General features: G+C 37.5%; 1 protein-coding gene and 1 long non-coding RNA gene across 5 annotated transcripts in view; one reads left to right on the forward strand and one right to left on the reverse strand.

The window, feature by feature from the left end:
* Window positions 1–603: 603 nt before the first annotated feature.
* The window catches only part of LOC144199461 (nectin-2), a 111,495-nt gene continuing 92,729 nt past the window's right edge, over window positions 604–19,369 (reverse strand). Inside the window, exons 7-11 of one of the 2 annotated variants that reach the window (XM_077721112.1) lie at window positions 2,816–2,951; window positions 2,684–2,741; window positions 2,487–2,573; window positions 1,492–1,716; window positions 605–1,381 (exon numbers count right to left, since the gene is read on the reverse strand). In XM_077721112.1, the coding sequence (XP_077577238.1) occupies window positions 1,513–1,716; window positions 2,487–2,573; window positions 2,684–2,741; window positions 2,816–2,951 (485 nt within the window). In that variant the 3' untranslated portion in view covers window positions 605–1,381; window positions 1,492–1,512. Of the gene's footprint in view, window positions 1,717–2,486; window positions 2,574–2,683; window positions 2,742–2,815; window positions 2,952–19,369 lie in introns of both variants that reach the window. The other variant, XM_077721111.1, reaches the window with a different exon arrangement.
* LOC144199463 (uncharacterized) overlaps window positions 17,263–19,369 on the forward strand; it is a 51,628-nt gene continuing 49,521 nt past the window's right edge. For 2 of the 3 annotated variants that reach the window (XR_013326915.1, XR_013326916.1), the window contains exon 1: window positions 17,263–17,670. This is a non-coding gene — a long non-coding RNA (uncharacterized LOC144199463). Of the gene's footprint in view, window positions 17,671–18,144; window positions 18,224–19,369 lie in introns of all 3 variants that reach the window. The other variant, XR_013326917.1, reaches the window with a different exon arrangement.

A 19,369-nucleotide genomic window follows, 5' to 3' on the forward strand; every position in this document is an offset into this window, starting at 1 on the left:
ATCATTAAGCCTTGCATTTGAACAGAGGTATGTCGATTTTTTTATGTCCTCTCATGATGGATTTATCCCAAATCATTTTTTTAGGTAACAACAAAAGTGTTTAGTAGTTATTTAGGCCTCCTTTTTGGTGCAGTCTCTCTCTATGCAGCAAATGAATCACGCTGGTCTAAAAATGGCTCTTTTTTTTTCATGTCACCAGCGGATGTGCAGCTCGAGATGGAAATAGATGAGTCAGACAAGACTTGCTTTTCATTGGATAGAAACCATATTGAGCTTTTGAGTAAAAGCACAAGAAAAAGACATCTGTTATCCTTTTGTGTTGCATTTATAATAATCTCACTGCTGGCTATTTGCAAAAAATTTAAAACAGATTTATTTTTATTCCAGGGTTGGGAGTTGCAACACATCCTGGGTTTTAAACTCCCACTGCCACCGGCTGGACAAATGCTTGAATTACAGCAACTTTGAGATGAGAGCATCTTTAAAAATTTGACATTTAGATGTCGTTAAAATGTACATTTGAATGGATGACTTTGAACTCTAAAGGATTTTTTTTAAAGGGATTTAATGTTTATGGAATTAGAGCAATTTATTTGGATAAAACTACAAAACATTACAGATAATGGCTAAATTAACCTTAAAAAATGTTTTCAATAGAAGGATTGTTTTTTAACTACGTTTTAAGACCTTACTTAGCGCATTAGGGAGCAAAAAAGGACAAAAACCTTCAAAATAATCAAACGAATTCACTGATTAATTCCCCGATTTCAACCCAATAGAGAGTAGCCACTCAAAAAATAATGAAAATGACAGTTTCACAGTCCTAGAGCTTAATTCTCAATCCTACTCATAATTTACCACCCGTTAAAAACAAAAACCACAAAACGAAACGGTAGAAAACTTGGTAGATAATGACCATTCATGCTTTAGAGTTAAACATAGTATACAAAAAACTTATTTTAAAGGATATTTATTCACTTATTTATGAATTAAACGGTGGCAATCAATAAAATGTACATTCTTTAAAAATTTAAATAACGATTCAAGACAATCAACGAATTGGCACACAAAGCCCCTCAGAGAGACCGAGAAGGGGGGTTCAAATAGTTGACCCACTAAATCAGTACACAAATTGGCTCTCTTAACATAATCTAAAAAAAATTTATCCTTCACGAAAGAACAAGAGATTGTGATAGTTTTTGTTGACCTAATCCAGATTCACCCTGGAATCTATATATCATAATGCGAGCTCTACTACATAAGTACATGCTTTAAAATAAAAATTCTAAAAGTAACAGACGCCATATAGAAACAAAATGAACGCCAATGATTTTATCTAACATTACATGAATAAGTTATAAAAAAAACCTCCCAAATGTCCCTGTAAAAAAAAAAAATACGATTTTGTACTTTTACTGGCTCAAAAAATGAGGACAAAAACATTTTTTTAAAAAGTATACATTCTCAATACACACACACATTCATACACACCTCTGTACAAGCAGGCCTTGCTTACACGAACATGGCAGAAGAAATGAAGCTGTCCCCGCGGTTGACGTCAGTACCCTGATGGGATTCGACCCCACTACGCTCATAGAAAGGTGGTGCTTCGCCATTGCCCGGATCGTCCCACCCAGAGGGAGCGGCGGCGTGGTAGTGCACCCGTGGCCCTTCATTGCCAATGTTATCCTCGTCATCGTTGTAAGCATCCAAGTCCTGCAAGAAGAAGATTTATCTTTATAAAATGATAGCTTTGTGTATTGAATTTTTCTTCATCTTTGTCTGTCGTTGATTTTTGAAAAATTACGACATTATTTTCATAACATGGCAACCGTTTTAGCTAAAAAAAAAAAAAGGATAATGAGTTAGAGACATGAGGAGAATTAATATACGGACAAATAGGCTTAAGGACAGGTATTTTTACACTTCCATCAGGACTCTAAACTTGCGGTAGCACGACACAGAATCCCTTCTGTGTAATAATTTAAGGGTGAGGTAATATGAATAGGCGTTAGGCGGTGATCTGCGTCCTACTGGCTGAATGAAGGTAAGTGAAAGACAGTGAGGGGTAAGTGATCCGCTCAGGGGGTGATGCGATGCATCCATAACGGCAGAATACCAAATTACGAGTCTGAAATTATGAATTATTTGGGTCTTTTGTCGGGAAAACGCACTACCAATTTCGTCATACGCAGTTCGGGGTATGATGACAATTAGGCTTTTGTTGTTGATGATGATGATTACAAAGCCTATGTCCGATTATGTTATTATATAAATCAGGATTCTACTGATTTGAAATTATTATGCCATACCGATGTTTACAATTTGAAAATGATGCATTGACAGACTCTTATAAGCAAACATAGGACCTTAACCCTTAACTACAGAAATATCTTTAGTTGTTTCATTGTCTATTGTTCCAGTTAGCGAACAAACTTAAAATGATATCAAGCAAATCCCAAAAATGGGAAGAGTGTTTATCTCACTGTGACTGGCTCTGCATCCTGGGTTCCATAATACTGGTTTTGTAGAAGGTACTCTTCTGACGCGGGAAGGTTCGTGCTGGTCACCTCCTACACACAAACACATTCCTTTTCAAGTCATTCGCTGCCATTTTAACTGAGGAAGGCATTTCACATATTGTAATCATGTTAAGGGCAAATTAAACCAGACAAAAGCTCACCGGTCTCACGGCAGTGTTGTTTTTCTTAGGTGGTGGGGGCTTGTGCTTGGGTGGACCACTGCAGAATAACGCAAAACATGTTTAAAGCAAGTTACCAACCAAAAAAAGTACCATAACAGACGAGAAACTCACTCTCCATTGAGCTTATTGGCACGATGTTTACGGAACATGACGATGGCAGTGCCAATAATCGCCACGATGAGGATAACACCGATAATAGCGCCGATGATGCTTCCCGTAGTCGCGCCTTTCTCGGGAAGACGGGTACCTAAAAAAAATCACAAATGAATTTCATTTCTATCTAAGATTAATACATTTTATTTGATTTGTTCCAGGCTCGTTGGCTCATTTTACTTGTATTAACATTTTTCAAAAAGTCATTTACACATGTTCATTTAATAATATAGGCATTACTTGCAGAGTTATTCATAAATTATAAGCACTACATAAAAAATAGCCTTCTTTAAGAGTCGTTGAATAGGACTAAGAATGCATTAGGTTCCATTAAAAGTGTTAAGAGCACCCACACAATCCCACACACACACACACACACAATAGCCAATGTGTAGAGACCTCTATACAAAGTGATGTCATTATACTGCAGTTTTCCCAAGGGTATTATGGTAATGAGGAGGCAGTTAAAGGGCAGAGAATATGTGAGGACAACTTGATGATAACAAACTGCGCTCCTACTAATTGGACAGGTCATGATGGAGTGTTTTTGTGATTGTCTTATTACATTTGGCTTCAAACAATAACATCCTTACTGAAAGCAATTTCCCTGCCAGGCACAGAAAAGCGCCTTTTCATATGATGCACCAAATGGATATTCATCAGCCTTCTGTAAATATGTGTTATGGAAAAAACATTTTGCATGATCTCATTTACGAGGAAAACACACATTTAAATATCTTGTAGAAGTGTAAAGGCAATAGTGTCTGATGAACTGTTTATATTACAAATGTGCTGATAGTGAGACTGATGAATGCTGATGGTTTTCAATCCATTCTCACTATGCCTGAAATGTATTGGATTGTTAAAATGTAAAATGATTGATGAATAAATAGAGTTAATAATTCATTCACTTAAAAGAATGACAATACATTTTCTTCTCCCCATGTAATAGTTGCAATATTTTAAAACAAGCAAATAAATACATACCTAATGGAAATTGCATTTACATGGTATATGCTGATGATTAAATTTTAAAATTATGATTAAAGCTAAAGATAATTTCAAAAATATATAAATATTATTTTTCAGTTATTTGGGTATATTATTGTATATCTGATGAAAGCTTGATATATTTATTTAAAAATTAAAAATAATGCACAAGTGCTTGAATTAAAAAAAAAAGTATTCATTATGTATGATCTGATGCAAAATTAAATTAAAAATAGCAAAAAAAGTCAGTTTAAAAAAAAGGTACAAAATTTAGTAAATTAATTGCCTAGTTGGCCATATATTAATATATTAGGTACATTTAATTTTAATGTCATCAAAATAACGCAATCTACAAATCTTGAACATATACTTCACAATGCCACTAACTAAAAACAAATGGTATCAAGAAAATACAGTAATTCAACAGAATGTAGTAGCAACCTCTGTCCACATGACGATGCTGTGCCTCCTTAAATAAATATATAGTACCCTAATTTCTCCCTGTCTAGTGTTTTCATTTCAGTGTGATTGCCCCTCAATGCAACAATTGTCTTTTCAGCAGGACACCAACGGTCTACCATTTTGATTACCAGCCCTCCTCCCCCATGACATTATTTGAACCCACTGCGATGAAAGATCCCACTTTGCGTCCACATCTTTATCTCAACAGTCATCATTACATGTTCAGTGCTGTACTGCCTCATCAGGGTGGCGCCTGATCAGACATGTGCTCCCAAATACTTCATAACCTCTTCCAGGCAATCCTAGTGGGACACAAAGGCCATTTTCCAGTATGGAGAAGATGCTGGATGTACAGGGTGGGGTGTGTGTGCCCTCTGCCACATACCATAATGAAAGAACCACAAAGAGCTAAGGTTTTGTGTGTAGTGTGGGTCTGCAGAGAGGCACACACACATTTAGTCTACCTTTTTCACAGCCAAACTTACACACACCTAGAAATTGCAATTTCAAATCATGTATAGAATTATGTATGTGGCAATACTGATGGTTGCTAGCATCCGAGGTGAAATGAATTCAAGACTAAATCTACTTTTCTATTACAACATATAGCATTAAATACACTGATAAAGTGGAATTCCCATGTGGAATCTTGATTGTAAATAAACGACTGAGGTTTTCAATTACAAATAATGAGAAATTTGTTGCAATAGGACACGTTTTATTTATTTCCCAATTGCCCCAATGACACTAATTACAATAGGAGGGGGACAACCCATCCCTCTGCAAACTCCACCATGATCTATGCCACTATATTGATGTGTAAATGAGGGAATAATTGTCTGGACAAGTGGTAATATAATTGAAAAAAATATGTGGGGTCTTGGGCACCCCTTATAGATTGCACCCTGGGCAATCGCCCACATTACTCATAGGAAAAAACGGCCCTGACTATCTAAGATTATCTGTCTAATGTTGCTGCACTTTTTGTTCAGAATTACTACTAATTGCTTATATGATTTCTATTACTAAAACACAGATAGTGTATATTTATTGTATGACTCCATACTCTCCATTACGTATTGACACTAAGCTATATTTTAGCCTCCATTATCTGCTACATTGAGTAGAGAATTAAGTTGAGTTCACTGGCATACATCTATATATATAGATTGGGAAATCATTCAGATAAAAAAAGTCTTTTTTGCTAAGAATTACCATACAAAACAGAACCCATTTGAAGTGGATGACAAGAAAACAAGATAGTCAAAAGCTTTTCTGGTTGCATTGAAATAATAAGTGGCAGCTAGCCAACAGAGGGGGTTGGGGACCTCCCTTCACTCAACAATTATCTGTCTATCTATCAATCTAAGCTCTGCAAGGGGCTTATTCCAACTAGAGTCATGGACTCGTGGGCGTCTGGAGATTATCTAAGATGACCTTTATTGATCCCCAGCCAATTGCAGGGCGACTGAAAACAAACAATTCTTTATAGTTACACCTAAAGAAAACCAGAGCCATTAATTAACCAGAGAAGCATGATTTGGGAACTTGGAAAGAAGCCAAGCTATGTGTAAGCCTGAATTTTAACACACCCTGAGCACAATAAATAATAATTATCAGTTAAGATCTGCTCAGAGTTCCCATCAAACCGGTGTTGTTTTCGCACTAAAATGCCAAAAATGTGTGCGGGAACTACATCAAGTATGCAAATTGGTGTAATTACTACACTCTTCACATGATTTGGATCTAAAAAAACTAAGATGAAATTACTGATTGTTTTACTTCACATTCAATGTTGTGTTGTCAAGGCCAAAAAAAAGAGATTTTTAAAAATTTTTATACCCGTAGTGAAGCATAGTACTTTATGGAAATAACATTGCAGGTGCGTTTTTAGTTCTAGGTGAAATTTCCTTTGCATTTATGCTTTGTGTGCCTTCGAACAAAAGCAGATGAATAAATTCTAAAGCATTTCAGACAATATTATCTACTGAAATTCAGTACAATCCTTCAAAACTATTTGGATTGCGCTCCACGGAGCAGATGGAAAGTGATCTGAAACATACTGCGAAAACAACCAGAGTTATAAAGGCAAAGAATGAGAATGTTATGCAATGGCCAAGTTATTCATTTGACCTGAATACAAATGAGCATGCATTTCTGTAGCTGAAGAAGAAACTCAATAGAAAATGCCACACACACAAAAAAAAAAATGAAATTGAGAACTCAGCAGTTGCAGTAGCGCTCCAAATATCATAAAAGTATAAACCCAAGGAAGTGCACACATTTGAATCACTGGTTGCCAAAGACGCCAATTCACGTCCAATACATTTAAACATCCTCAATGACAACAACAAAAAAGCAATGGCACAATCAAGCTAACAATTCAACATTGTGCTCATTGGATTCTACTTGACATTGAATATCACCCCCAAAACTGAAACTTATGTCCACTTCCCAATATTTCCTTGACTATAAATTCCTACTTATGGGGAAAACCCTACCATAAAAAGGGGCTACTACAATATATCATCACGGCCACTCACTTTGACATACAGTGTTCCCTCAGTTATCGCGGTTAATGGGGACTGGGACCACCCGCGATTAGTGAATTTCCGCGAAGTAGGTATTCCCCTTCTAAAATGCTTAATTTTTTTTCCATTTTTTTTTACCCCTCTGTATACAGTATACCATATAGAATACAGGTAGAGAGAGTGAAATTCATGTTATAACAAAAAAAACTGTAAAATATGTTGTTACAATGTAGTATTTGTTTTTTTTTCCCCAAAAAAAATCCGCGAAGCTCTGAGTCCGTGGTAGCTAAACCGCAAAGTAGTGAGGGAACACTGTATTTACAAAAACACGCATCTCCATCGAGAGCCCTTTGACACTCTCACAGTCCAAACCCGGGCAGAATACAACCCCCCCAAACACCCGCATCGCACAAATGCCGATATACATATTTAATAAGTAAGTGCATTGCAGCGAATGGGCAGAAAACAGCTGCACTCTGACTGAATCAAGTAGTGTATTTGGACGAAAGTTCACATTCCAAGCGAAACAGTGAAAAGGTCACACTAGTGCTCCTTTGGGCGGATCAATGTGAGGAGCAGCCTGTTAGTTACACATGTATACTTTCTTATCGGTTCTCCATGGCCTGAACCGTCACTCAACCGTAGGCCAGTGTGCTCCGGTGGGGCCGGGGGGAGGAGGGGGGTGATGGAGGGAAGATGGAGAAGTGGTGGAAGAAAATATGAGGCTTGGCTCAGTGTGTTAGAAATGATAGCAGAGCAACTTGAGCAAGTTGAAAATGCTACTAGGTTATTTAAAGCGTAGATGTCAAGGAATACTTAAACTTTTATTACCTCCAGCATTAGAGGAGCTTGTTTTTGTTTGTTTCTTTCACTCGTAGGATTTCTAGAGCAAATAACTGCTTTTTTCGTGCTTGTTTGAAATGCATAGAGCACTAGAAATGCCGTCGGATTTGGGATCAATAACCATCCAGTTCATTTGACATGCCAGGCTGTTTCATTCCACTGTCATCATGGGGATTGTGATAATAAACTTAATGCATATTACCAAGATTCACTCACCACGGTGCTAAAAAGTGAATCAAACACATGTGGAATGGAAGATAGGGAAAAGCAGTAAGCTAGTTTGATTGACAGCCAATAAAACAAGAGAAAATAAAACCTCAACAACTCACTAATCAATCATCCAGTCAACTGACCTTGTGATGAATTAACCATCTGACCAACAAACCAACTGACGGGGCAAACAAACATGGCTGCAACCAACAAAACAAAGACAGAATCAACTACCTGAAGAATAAACTGATTGTTTGACAAACCAATACAAATAAACACAGATAAATAAAAGCATATTTACCTAAGCGGTCAAACTTGTACTGACCATTAAACCAACTCATTAAATGACAAACAAAACAACCAATAAACTGACCAATAGACGAATAAACCTACTTTAATTATTACTGGCCATCAAACCAACTAAATGACTTTTGTGCAAAGCAATCACCAAGCAACCAACCTTTCTAAAAAAGTAACCAAAGGGCCAAGAAAAAAAATCCATAACACAAATTGCCAGCCCTCAAGCCATGGTATGTAATTACATCCAGACTGCAAAGCCATTTAATAAAAAGCTCACACAGAAAGTATATCAAGGTCATAAAAGAAAGGTTTTTTTTTTCCTGGTGGCTTCAAACACAATTAATATTCAACAAAATGAAATGTCAGGTACCTTAATACTGAAAGAGATGGGCATACTAGAGTAGCACTATGGTTATAATATTTATAATTTAGCATTGGAAAATGAAATGCTTTCAAATATAGTAATAATCCAAATGCAAAGAGCTAAAAATAAGACTACCCTATAGATCAGCGGTAGGGAACCTGTGGCTCGAGAGGTACATGTGGCTCTTTTGATGGGTGCTTATGGTTCTAAGCTAAAATATGGAAACCGAAAAAGTTGAATGCACCAATAGGAACGTCAGGTTGGCACTGTGGCATTGATTTTCTTTTTTCTGTATCCATTCTGTCATTGATACTTATTGAACTCATTGATATTCATTGATTAGCAATAGCGTAACAATGCTATCAATAAATTCACAGACTTTTTGTACTTTAAAAGTAGTAAAATGACAAAAAAGTGCATATTTTTATATATTTTGACTTTGAAATTCTTCTGAATCCATTTTCTCATTGATACTCATTGATCTCATTGATATTCATTGATTAGCAACAACATACCATTGTGATCAAAATAATCCAGATACTTTTAGTAGTGGTAAAATTACTATTAAAAAAAAAAATCGCACAGAATTGTTTACAGCGCTCTCTTTCAAAAAGGTTCCCGACCCCTGCTATAGATTATGATTGTACAAAATAATACATAGATAATAATCCATCATACGCACACATTTTGGGTAACGCTAGCCAAATTGATCGATCCTCCGACAACAATACATTTTCCACCGATACTAAAAAGTATATGATGCGATATGATTTGATTCAATGGCTTTTCAGCAATGAGAATGTGGTAATCTTGTGAACGCGCTTAGGAATTGGCTTAGTGTAAATATTATTTTCGATCTGCAGGTAATTGCAAACAGTATGAATGCACACTATTTGTGCACCATATGTTTTTCTATATACAGATGGTGAGGAGGCTGTTCAATAAAAAGACAAATTGAAACGAGGTATGGTCACTTGGACATGAATTTGCCAGCAATCTTGCAATTTAATGTGAATGGGGAAACCAACCATGGTGATTGAAAAACCATTAACCTACTTTAACAGCCCATCTAACTGGTCAGCCAACCAACCGGGACACTAATCGACAGAGCATCCAATCGACTTTTTACGACCTTCCCATCAACCAAACCTCCAGTTGGTGAATTAACTAGTTTATAAGTTACTTTCAAATCATTATGGGTCACTCTGAACTGGATGACTAAAACCCTACACAGAGGAAAAGCATCCATTGACTCACCCATTGTAAAATGAGATGTGAATTGCAATCAAATGACTCTAGCTTTGCTTGGATGAATTTTATTTTGTTTTTCCATACTGTTCATAAACTATGAGTGGACAGATTGTTTGGATGACCTCAAAGCTCGAGGCCTGAGAGGGACTCATTGACAGACAAGTCAAGGAGAGCCGTCGGGGGGTCCACAAAGTGGAGTGGTGTTCTGGAGAATGACTTTGTGTGGTTGCATGCCTGTGTGTATATATGTGTGTATTTGTGTGTGTGTATATGCGAGATAGAGTGAGTTGAGGGTGATGCAGAGGCAAGCCAGATGAAGGCTGTGATTAAGAGGCTGGCTTCAGATAAGCACAGAGGGGATTTTCCCCACTCGCAGCTGCTTGTTCGCCTGCGATGACTGTTCACACACCTCAAGGCATGAAAGTCAGGAAGAGGCAAGACATAGATCCACCATTCCTGCTCAATCCCTCGCTTCCCTTGCCTGCTCGGCGGGATTACCGGAACACGCCGAGCTAGCCCCCGTGTATAGGCCCACCGCTGTTAACCTCCCTCATCACCGGATCTGAAATTTTGGGATTCCACTTGGCAATAAAACAGCAGCAATCTGCCCTACCGTCGCCAAGTCCCGTCTCTTATCTAGCTCTACGTAACCAGTAGAGATAAGCCTGTTTCTCTTACCCTACCTGACCTTCTCAACAAATACAAAATGTTAACACTCCAAAATTGTCATTCCGTCCACATTCACTGCATGTCCATCACTGAAAACTTTCAGTTAGATAATGTGACTGCTTTTGGCTTAAGAGATTAGGTTCTCGATGGGGAGGAGGGGGACAATCCTACTGTAGCCAAGATCAATTCCTAATGGGTTGGCTTGACTTTTTTAAAAAGGGACAGTAAGGCAAAAAAAAAAAATATCCCCCAAAAGCCTCGGCTGACCTTTTGGGACCAAACCGCGTGGGGGTCAATGATGGCAGTGACGGTGTAGATTGTCCAAGCTGGTGTAAATCCCTTTTCCGGATACTTTCTCCACCAAGCAGGCTAGACTCTAAGAGGAAGAGCGTCTGTTTAATTATATAGACCAGAGGCGTTTGATCATCGGCAACACCATTAATGCGTAAGATGGAGCAAACATTTGCTTGATTTGGTATTCCCTTTCAAACTCTCCTTCTTTTGATTCAGGAATTTACATCCAAGCAAGCGTTTCTCAAAGAGACAGTGTTAGGTTTTTTTTTTTTTTTTTTTAACCTTTAATAAGTACTTTAAATATGCTGTCATGTGCCTCCTGATCATAACTACGGTTAAAAAGTTTATTTAAAAAAAAAACAAAGATTTCTTTTTCCTCTTTAAATTAGTTAGTCTTTCAAATACACTCCAACCTGAAATATATATACCAAATTCAATTGGAGTGTCAACATCAAAGTGGAAAAACTAGGGAAGTTTAATATGAAATATAAACACACACACAGACACACACACACACACACACACACACACACACACACACACACACACATCAATAGTGACGTACAACATGTACGAATATTCTTCTAAATTTGAGCAAAGATTTGAGATAAAAGTGCAACATGGTGGTTTACCATGTAACAAATCTAAGTTTTAAATCTCTTGATGTAACTATATATTTAATTCAATTAATTCATCTGTCGCAAGCATGTACGCTTTAAAATTCTGCTCAATGGTTATATCTGACCTTCCTGGATTTGGATATCCTCCCCATGCCTATGCGGGCTTTCACTGGGTACTCCAGTTTCCTCCCACATTCCAAAAACAAGTGCATTAGGTTGATTGATTTCAACACTTAAAATTGCCCATATAATGAGCATGAGCGAGATTTTCTTTGTCTCTTGTTTTGAATGAATGATTAATCCAAATTAACATCTCTTAGTTTAGAAAATTATGACAATTCCATGATGATACGATGAACAATAAAATATTTGCCTAGAAAAAGACCAACAGTGGTTATAATATAACCTTAAATGTAGAGTCCATTCCCTCCTTTCCCTTTAAAAAATACAATCCCCTTCCGAAAATTCAGTCTAAAGTCATGCAACAGACCACAATAGCTTGAAAATAGAAAGCAGACAGAAAATATCCGTAGGATCTTCTTTCCCACAGTGAAATACAGACGTGCACGCGACCAGCGCATGCAGGGCCTGGAGATGAGATTAGGACAAAATAAATTGATGGCCTCTGAAGAAGATTAAGTCAAAGAACAGCGTGTGTAATCTCATTGCTCACTAAGAGAAATCCTAGCCTTTGGATTGGGAGGTTAACTGGGCACAACCCATTGCAAATCTATTGATGCCGAGACTGCGTGTACACCCTCGTAGGTGGGTTAATGAGCTGCAAAAAAAAATGTGCACACACAGTGTGTGGGTGGAGAAAAATAGAATGAATAAAGAATGCGATGGATGGACACGATACTGCATCGATGACGGCACAGGTGCCCGTAAATTATTCAAAATCAATGCATGTGCTGCACTGCAGATAGCCTCACTGCACTTTTTTTTTTTTGCATTCACCCTATGGACAAAAGTATACGGAAAGCAAAGTCTTACTATTTGTACAAGTTTTTGTACTTTTTGTTTTACAAGTAAAAGATGACTTTTAATGAGCCATTATGACATGTTTTGACACACTAGTTCAGACATGGGCAAACTATGGCCCGCGGGCCGGATGTGGCCTGCGGGGCATTTTAATCCGGCCTGCCGACGTTGTCCAAATAATGTTTTTATTTTTATTTTTTAAGATGGCGCCGTCACGTGGAAGATAGTAGCAGTAGCTGTGTCCACCCTTATTAGTTTTTCGTGTTTTACAGCCCCTCTATCTTTCTTTAAATGACATTTTAATATTTCTTAATACATTCCTTTTTATTTGACTTTGTACTATATACTTTTTACTTTAATGATGAGTGATGAGTATGTTAATACTTTAGTCCTTTTTTTCTGTTTATGTTTCATACGTACTGTTAACGGATGCACTTTTTTATATGTATCGTATCTTGTTCTAACCTGGTCCATCTGTCAAATTTTTAAATTCAATGTGACCCCCGGGCCGAAAAGTTTATCCACCCCTGCACTAGTTAAATCATTGTAAAGCTTTTTAAAAATATCAAAACGCACACAGATCCAGAATTTTTAAAAGTTTACAGTTGAAAATAAGTCATATATTGGTTTACCTGTGCATAGTAGAAACCAATATGATTGTTGAAGGTAAGGCAGAGTGCATATGACTATGAGTAGTTGGAATATGAAATTGAGAGTGGGTCACAGAAGAAAGTAAGTACCAAAAAAACATGATTTTACCATACAAGCACAAATCGCCTGTGACTCAAACACGGATAAGCGTTTTTGAAAATGAATGAATGAATTGAAAGGTTCAAACCAAAGGCAGAATCACCACACGGTGCAAATTGGTGACAGATAATAAAAAAAAGAGCGAGAGCGCCTGATACGGGAGCAGCTATTGAGTTCCAATATTGTCCATTTTGGCGTTCTCCATTGTATTGGAGCAATTTCCTACATATATTAAACATTGTTCCGTATACAACAGAAAAAGGAAAACGGCCCGCGAAAAAGTCTGCCTTTGTTCAAGTCATTTCCAGTTACTGATAGTAAAATGGGATTAAACGTGTCGTTCAATTTTTCTTCTTTTATTTTTGAAAGAAAAAGACTACGGCTTCTGGTTTAGGTAAGTACCCCAGGAGATGATAATGGTACTGGGAATAGTTCACACCATGATTTCTTCTATTCAAGCAAGAAAAAAAGAGACAAATAAAACAGTGACAATACAAAACAGAATTGGGGACTTGTTCAAAGTGAGCTCGCGTGTGATATTGTAAGCTCTCACTGATCTCATGCAAAATTCACGGACATGTCACTTGATATTACGCTTGATGGTGATCCATCTTTTGCGATAAGTGGCACAAAAAAGGTTTAAAAAAAACCAAGAGTGCATACTCTATGGGATTGTGGAACAGGTCATGCAAGATTTAAAGGCAGACATTATATTCAAGAGTAAATAAAAATAACACTCATTTAAAAGTAGATACTCACATGTTGAGCTATGCTGAAAATTCCAAACTGAGATTACAGTTCTTTCTATTCATTTTAGAGCACGGGTGTCAGACCAGATTTGGTTCGCGAGCCGCATTAACATCAACTCGGTTTGGGCCGGACCATTTTAGATATTATATTTATATTTTTTTTAATAAATGTATTAAAAGTACTGGATTAAAAACCCTGAATATTCAGATTTTTACAGATCTAAAACAATGTTTATTTTATCTTTCTTTAAAATATAGTTTTTGATTTTACAAAATTATTTTTGGACTAAAAACAGAAAACAATAAATAAAAGATTGCAATTATTGATTTAAAAGAGACAAAATAATGAAATTTAATATACATCTATACTCTTCATTTAAATTTGATCCTAAAACATAAAATCGGTACTCATGATTTACTTTCTCGGGCCTCACAAAATGCTGCGGCGGGCCAGATTTGGCCCCTGGGCCGCCACTTTGACACCTGTGATTTACAGAAAGACACTGCCTGCGTGAGGGTGTCGCAGGGGGTCCATGACAGCTCAAAATTACACAGTGGTAATGGGGAGAATCTGCGTGGTGTGTTGTTTGCCTTGGTGTGCGTGTGTCGCTGGGGAAACAGTGTGTTGCCTGCCATCGTGCATCAAAGCACACTTGGTTGCCTTAGGAGAACGGCAGGAACCTTCTCTCTCTCTCTCTGACAAGGTCATCCAGCACCTCTGTCTGCCTGTCGATTTTTACAGTCTACTTTATGTGGCCGTAAACAAATGCAAAGCTAGACAGGGGGAAGAAAAATGGGGGGTGAGTTGTTGCTTTTGCCAAATGTAGCCACTCAAGGACTTGGACGGTCTGTTCATACGCACTTACGTGATCAGTATATATGACCTTGGCTTTGGAAAAAATAAAAAAAAAAGGCAGACTGTTGAGTTATCACCTCACACAACAGTCGAGTTATTTGTGCCGAAAAAGTGTCTCTTAAAACTATGTGTATTAAATTATCAGTTTCGTGACCGTATGATAAGTCAGAGAGGGATACTATATTTTTTGAAATGATAGTCTGGCATGATTTGAGTCAAGGACTTTCAATTGATTTAGTATAGCGTATTTTCCGGACTATAATGGCGCAACTAAAAATACTTGAGTACTCTCAGTGCGGCTTATAATGCGTAATCATTGTAGGAAATTCCCTTTAGCACTAGTTGACATATAAAATGTATAAAACAACTCCTAACTAATACTACCGCTCCATTTTGTGGATGTACAACACATTCCTGCTACTAATACTACTACTACCATTACGATTACTACGCCTTATAATCCGATGTGCCTTATAGTATGAAAAACACAGTAATATATTTAGATTTAACACAACCCTTTTAGACCAGTACTTTGCTGAACCATTTCAACAAAAATATTTTTTTTAACAAAACAGTATATCCAAACGATGAGAGCCATTTTTTGCTATTCTTAAAAATATACCATATTTTTATAATTACAAGTCAAATGAACCAAATATTGCACTACGAAGAGATGATAAATAGTCACCCTAAGTGGATAAATCCTATTTTGATGGCTAATTGAGAGACTATGATCTGCATGATTGAATTCAATACAACGACTTTTAATCGAAGTATGAATAAAGATTAATGTACCGTTACACCCCTACTTAAAATGTTATTGTGATGAAATAAAACTGTAAAATTGGCTTGCAATACAGATGATGGAAGACATACGCAATAGGATTTGACTGACAATAGAGATAAGTTCTTTGTATAGCCCAAGGGATAAAAAGATGACAGGTGGAAGACGGATATATTTTTCAAGACGCAAACTTGGAGTAGGTTTAGTATGCACAAAGAACAAAAGGAAATCTATGTTGTCATGGCCCAAGGTTAAATCCAAACCAAACACTGTTGTGTTTACATATTTTTGAACTTTATTTGATAGAACTGACAAGTCTGACATTGCATCCACTTAAAGTCCATTTGTCTGACTGTCCCTAATCTCTCTTCTTTTTTGTTTTGTTTTTTTTCCCCTGTGAAGAACAAACACCATTAGGCTTAGATAAAAGTCCCACAACACCAATATCGGAAATACCTTTCAAGTTTAGTATGTTAGTTGTTGTTTTTTGGTAGCTTTATAGAATAGCAAGTACTGACTTGTTTTTATCTGTCACGGGGCGCATTTTATTTCTTCTGAACTACTTTATCCACGGGTCACGGGCAATGTTCCCTCTAATTTTTTGTTGGCCAATCATAGTGCACAAGAAGACGGACAACCATGCACTCACACCCATATCTAGCAAAACTGGCTTGATACCCAGACTGCTTTTCTCACTCTTTCAACAGCTGAAAATTCTTCACTTTTAATAATAATCCCGAGGTTTTTGAGAAGCTTTCACAATAGGTTGAACTTGCATCCCTTAATTACTTTGCGAACAAAGCAAAGGCTTAAACAGTTCGGACTCATACTCCCTCATAAAATTGTAGTCATTCATCTACTCCAGTAAGAGGGTTATTTTCATTCATTAGCCTTACAAATATCCCTGTCAACTATCCCTAACAACTAAATTCATGCAAAATCTCCTAAAACGATCCCGTTTAATGACTCTTTGATGAGGACTTACTCTTCAAATGAGCACTGTCATCCCTCCCAGTTTAAATGGATTGGCTGTCCATCGCCATCAATGTCAGTCCATGAGTTAAAAGTATACCATTTTCCCCCTCGTCTCAATTCCACTTAAACGGCCAACCTGCTATTTTCCCCCCTCTAAGATCCCCGTAGCCATCGAAGACGAGCAGCTGCTACGTTTACCTGGCCTACAACCTCTGACTGGAAAGAACTCTCACCTCATTAGCCGGCACTCAGCCGAGCTCAATCGGCAGCGTCCTCCCTCACGTCCCGTTCGGTGCAGGAACGGAGCCTCGGTCCGTTCCCTGGCAAAAAAAAAAAGTATATAATGGCCAATTACGCGACGGGCATGTCTGCCTCGTAGTTTTCTGATGGTTTTATAGTATCATGCTTGGGCTGTTACCCTCCTAAAGTGGTGTCAAGTGTTGGGGAATTCAACTTTTTAGTGTATCATTTGCGCCTGAGCGCGTTTACATGTGATGATACAAGATTGCATTGCTTGAGGGCAGCGCCAAAGGCTTTCCCTAGCGAGACGCTAACTGAATTTAGGTGTCAAATGTCGCTAAACACAGCAGTTGTACCACATCAGGACGTAGCACAATCACATCGATTGAATTTGCTCAAGTGCAGAGATGAGCACTTCAACTAGTCAAAAAAAATTCTAAAGAATTCTAACATGAAGCGTCAAGGCCAACCCTGACATTCCGTACCCGAGCGCGTCAAAATAGTTAAGATTACTGCAATCTTCTTGACGTTTTGTATTTTTTTTTTTGTTACTGCTACTCCGGCACTGAGCGTCGACATCTTAAGTCGGGAATTGTTTTCACTTTACTACAGCGTGGACACAGTTTGAAGCCTTAAAAAGTGTTTTTTCCAAGTCGGATATTTGACAGTTTTGAGGAATTTGTCAATAGATAGTTATTACGCAGGAGGAAGTAAGCTGCTGAGGAGCTGAGGACGGGAAAAAGGACGTGAGGAAGATGTGTGGGAGGTAAAGTAACGGAAGAAGACGGCATTAAAAGTGCATGGGCGGCATAAGGAACGTCTCTTGACAGCGGCGGCTAATGAGCTCATTCACTGCTGGCAAGACATTTAATACAAATACTTGCTTACTGCTTGGAAGAAGAACTTTCAGGAATCTAAACTTCATTATTTACTTATTTTTTGGGGTGAGTGTACTTTTCCATGAATTTAAAGTCAAAATAGATTGCCGAAAATGGCAATGAAACATGACTATTTGTGCCAGTCCACCCATTTTAAATGCATTAGACATCTTTTGTTACTAATGTGAAGCAATGAGTTTAACTCTATAATGAGAAATATGTATATAAAGACCAAAAAAAAATGTTATTGTGGGAAATAACCAGAGTAATTCTGTCAATATTCCTTGTAATTTTGTTTTAATTAACATTTTATTAATTTAAGCAAACAAAGGATCAAATTATCATTGATAGCTGGCATCCACCTATGTGGACATTTTTCAATAAAATAGGAAAACCAAAGAAATATAATTTACAAGTAACCCCTGTTAACACAAGTTTTAGATTTTTCCAATGTGTGGTAGTTAAGGAAAGTAAGAATATATATGTATATATAAATTGGAAAAACGCATTGACCGAAATTGATGTCCAATTCCTTTTTAGAACGGAGGGCTGGCGGGAAGCGATTGAATGATGTGAAATTGGATTGAGCGTCTATGCCAATTTACATTTTTCCAAAAAGGTAAAAGGACAAGACCTTTGGTCTAAAATTATTTTTCAATTCAACTCTAATATTTGTAATATTAACTTGGCACCATTTTTAGTTGAAGGACTTCATTTAATCAAAGCATAGCTCAAACAATAGACAGGTTAAAACTATTTAACATGCGTCTATTACAGTATGTTTTTACTCTACATGGGCGTGCAAAACAGCAGGAGTCACAACACTCTTATTTTTGCCCGTATTTATATATATATTTTTTTACAATTACCACCAGGAACCTTTCCAATCTCATTACAACTTCCATTGTATTTACTACATTTTTGTTTGTTTATTCTTTCTACCTATGATCATGCTGTGACACCCAGCGGCGCTCAACAGTAAAAATCCGCTCCATCTTTGTACCCCTTCACACTCAAACTCGTCGGGCGTCTGATTAACGACAGGCCAAGTCGTAACGTTCTCTGCATTGGTTTCGCCAAGCCACCATTGGAAAGTCAACAAAAAACGTGGGCGCGTTTGCCGCACTCGAGTTTAAAGGCTCGTTAAGGAAGACATTTTCCTTCATCGGCATTCAACGGCACGTCGCCGTGTGGGTGGACACGGCCACAATAGAACACCCAAGAGAGGTGTTTTACTTGATTGGCGTGGCAATGTGCACGTATGCTTTTGTTTGCCTTCAAGTGTTGATGATTGGACGCCTCTTTGGGCCTGGTGTGAGTTATGGGCTCACAAATTTGATGCATTACTCGGTAGAAGATGGCTACTGGGATACGCGGTTGGGTCGCCGTGTGCACCGTAAAGCCATAAGTTACTTCTATACTGGCCACAAATGGCCAAAGCAGACACGGAAAGGAGCAGCACGATGTACATTAAATTGAAGCAATAAATGTAGGAACTTTGTCTAGGGTTGTAAAACTTTCTACTCACCTAAAGTTTGTCAGTAAATTTACTTGTTACGAGACCAAACGGCCAGAAAAAGAATCGATGATAAAGATTTGAAGTGACTTAAAAGGAAGGAAATTGTTATTTTAATCTGTATGATCAAAATGAGACAATTGGGTTTTTTTGTGGTTGTTATTTACATAAGGATGTTTGTCCTCTTGATTAATAAGTTAAACATTGGTCAAACATTCCTGCCGTGAAGTTAACATTACAAATATGCAG

Source organism: Stigmatopora nigra, chromosome 7, assembly GCF_051989575.1.
Source record: "Stigmatopora nigra isolate UIUO_SnigA chromosome 7, RoL_Snig_1.1, whole genome shotgun sequence".
NCBI classification, from domain to species: Eukaryota; Metazoa; Chordata; class Actinopteri; order Syngnathiformes; family Syngnathidae; genus Stigmatopora; species Stigmatopora nigra.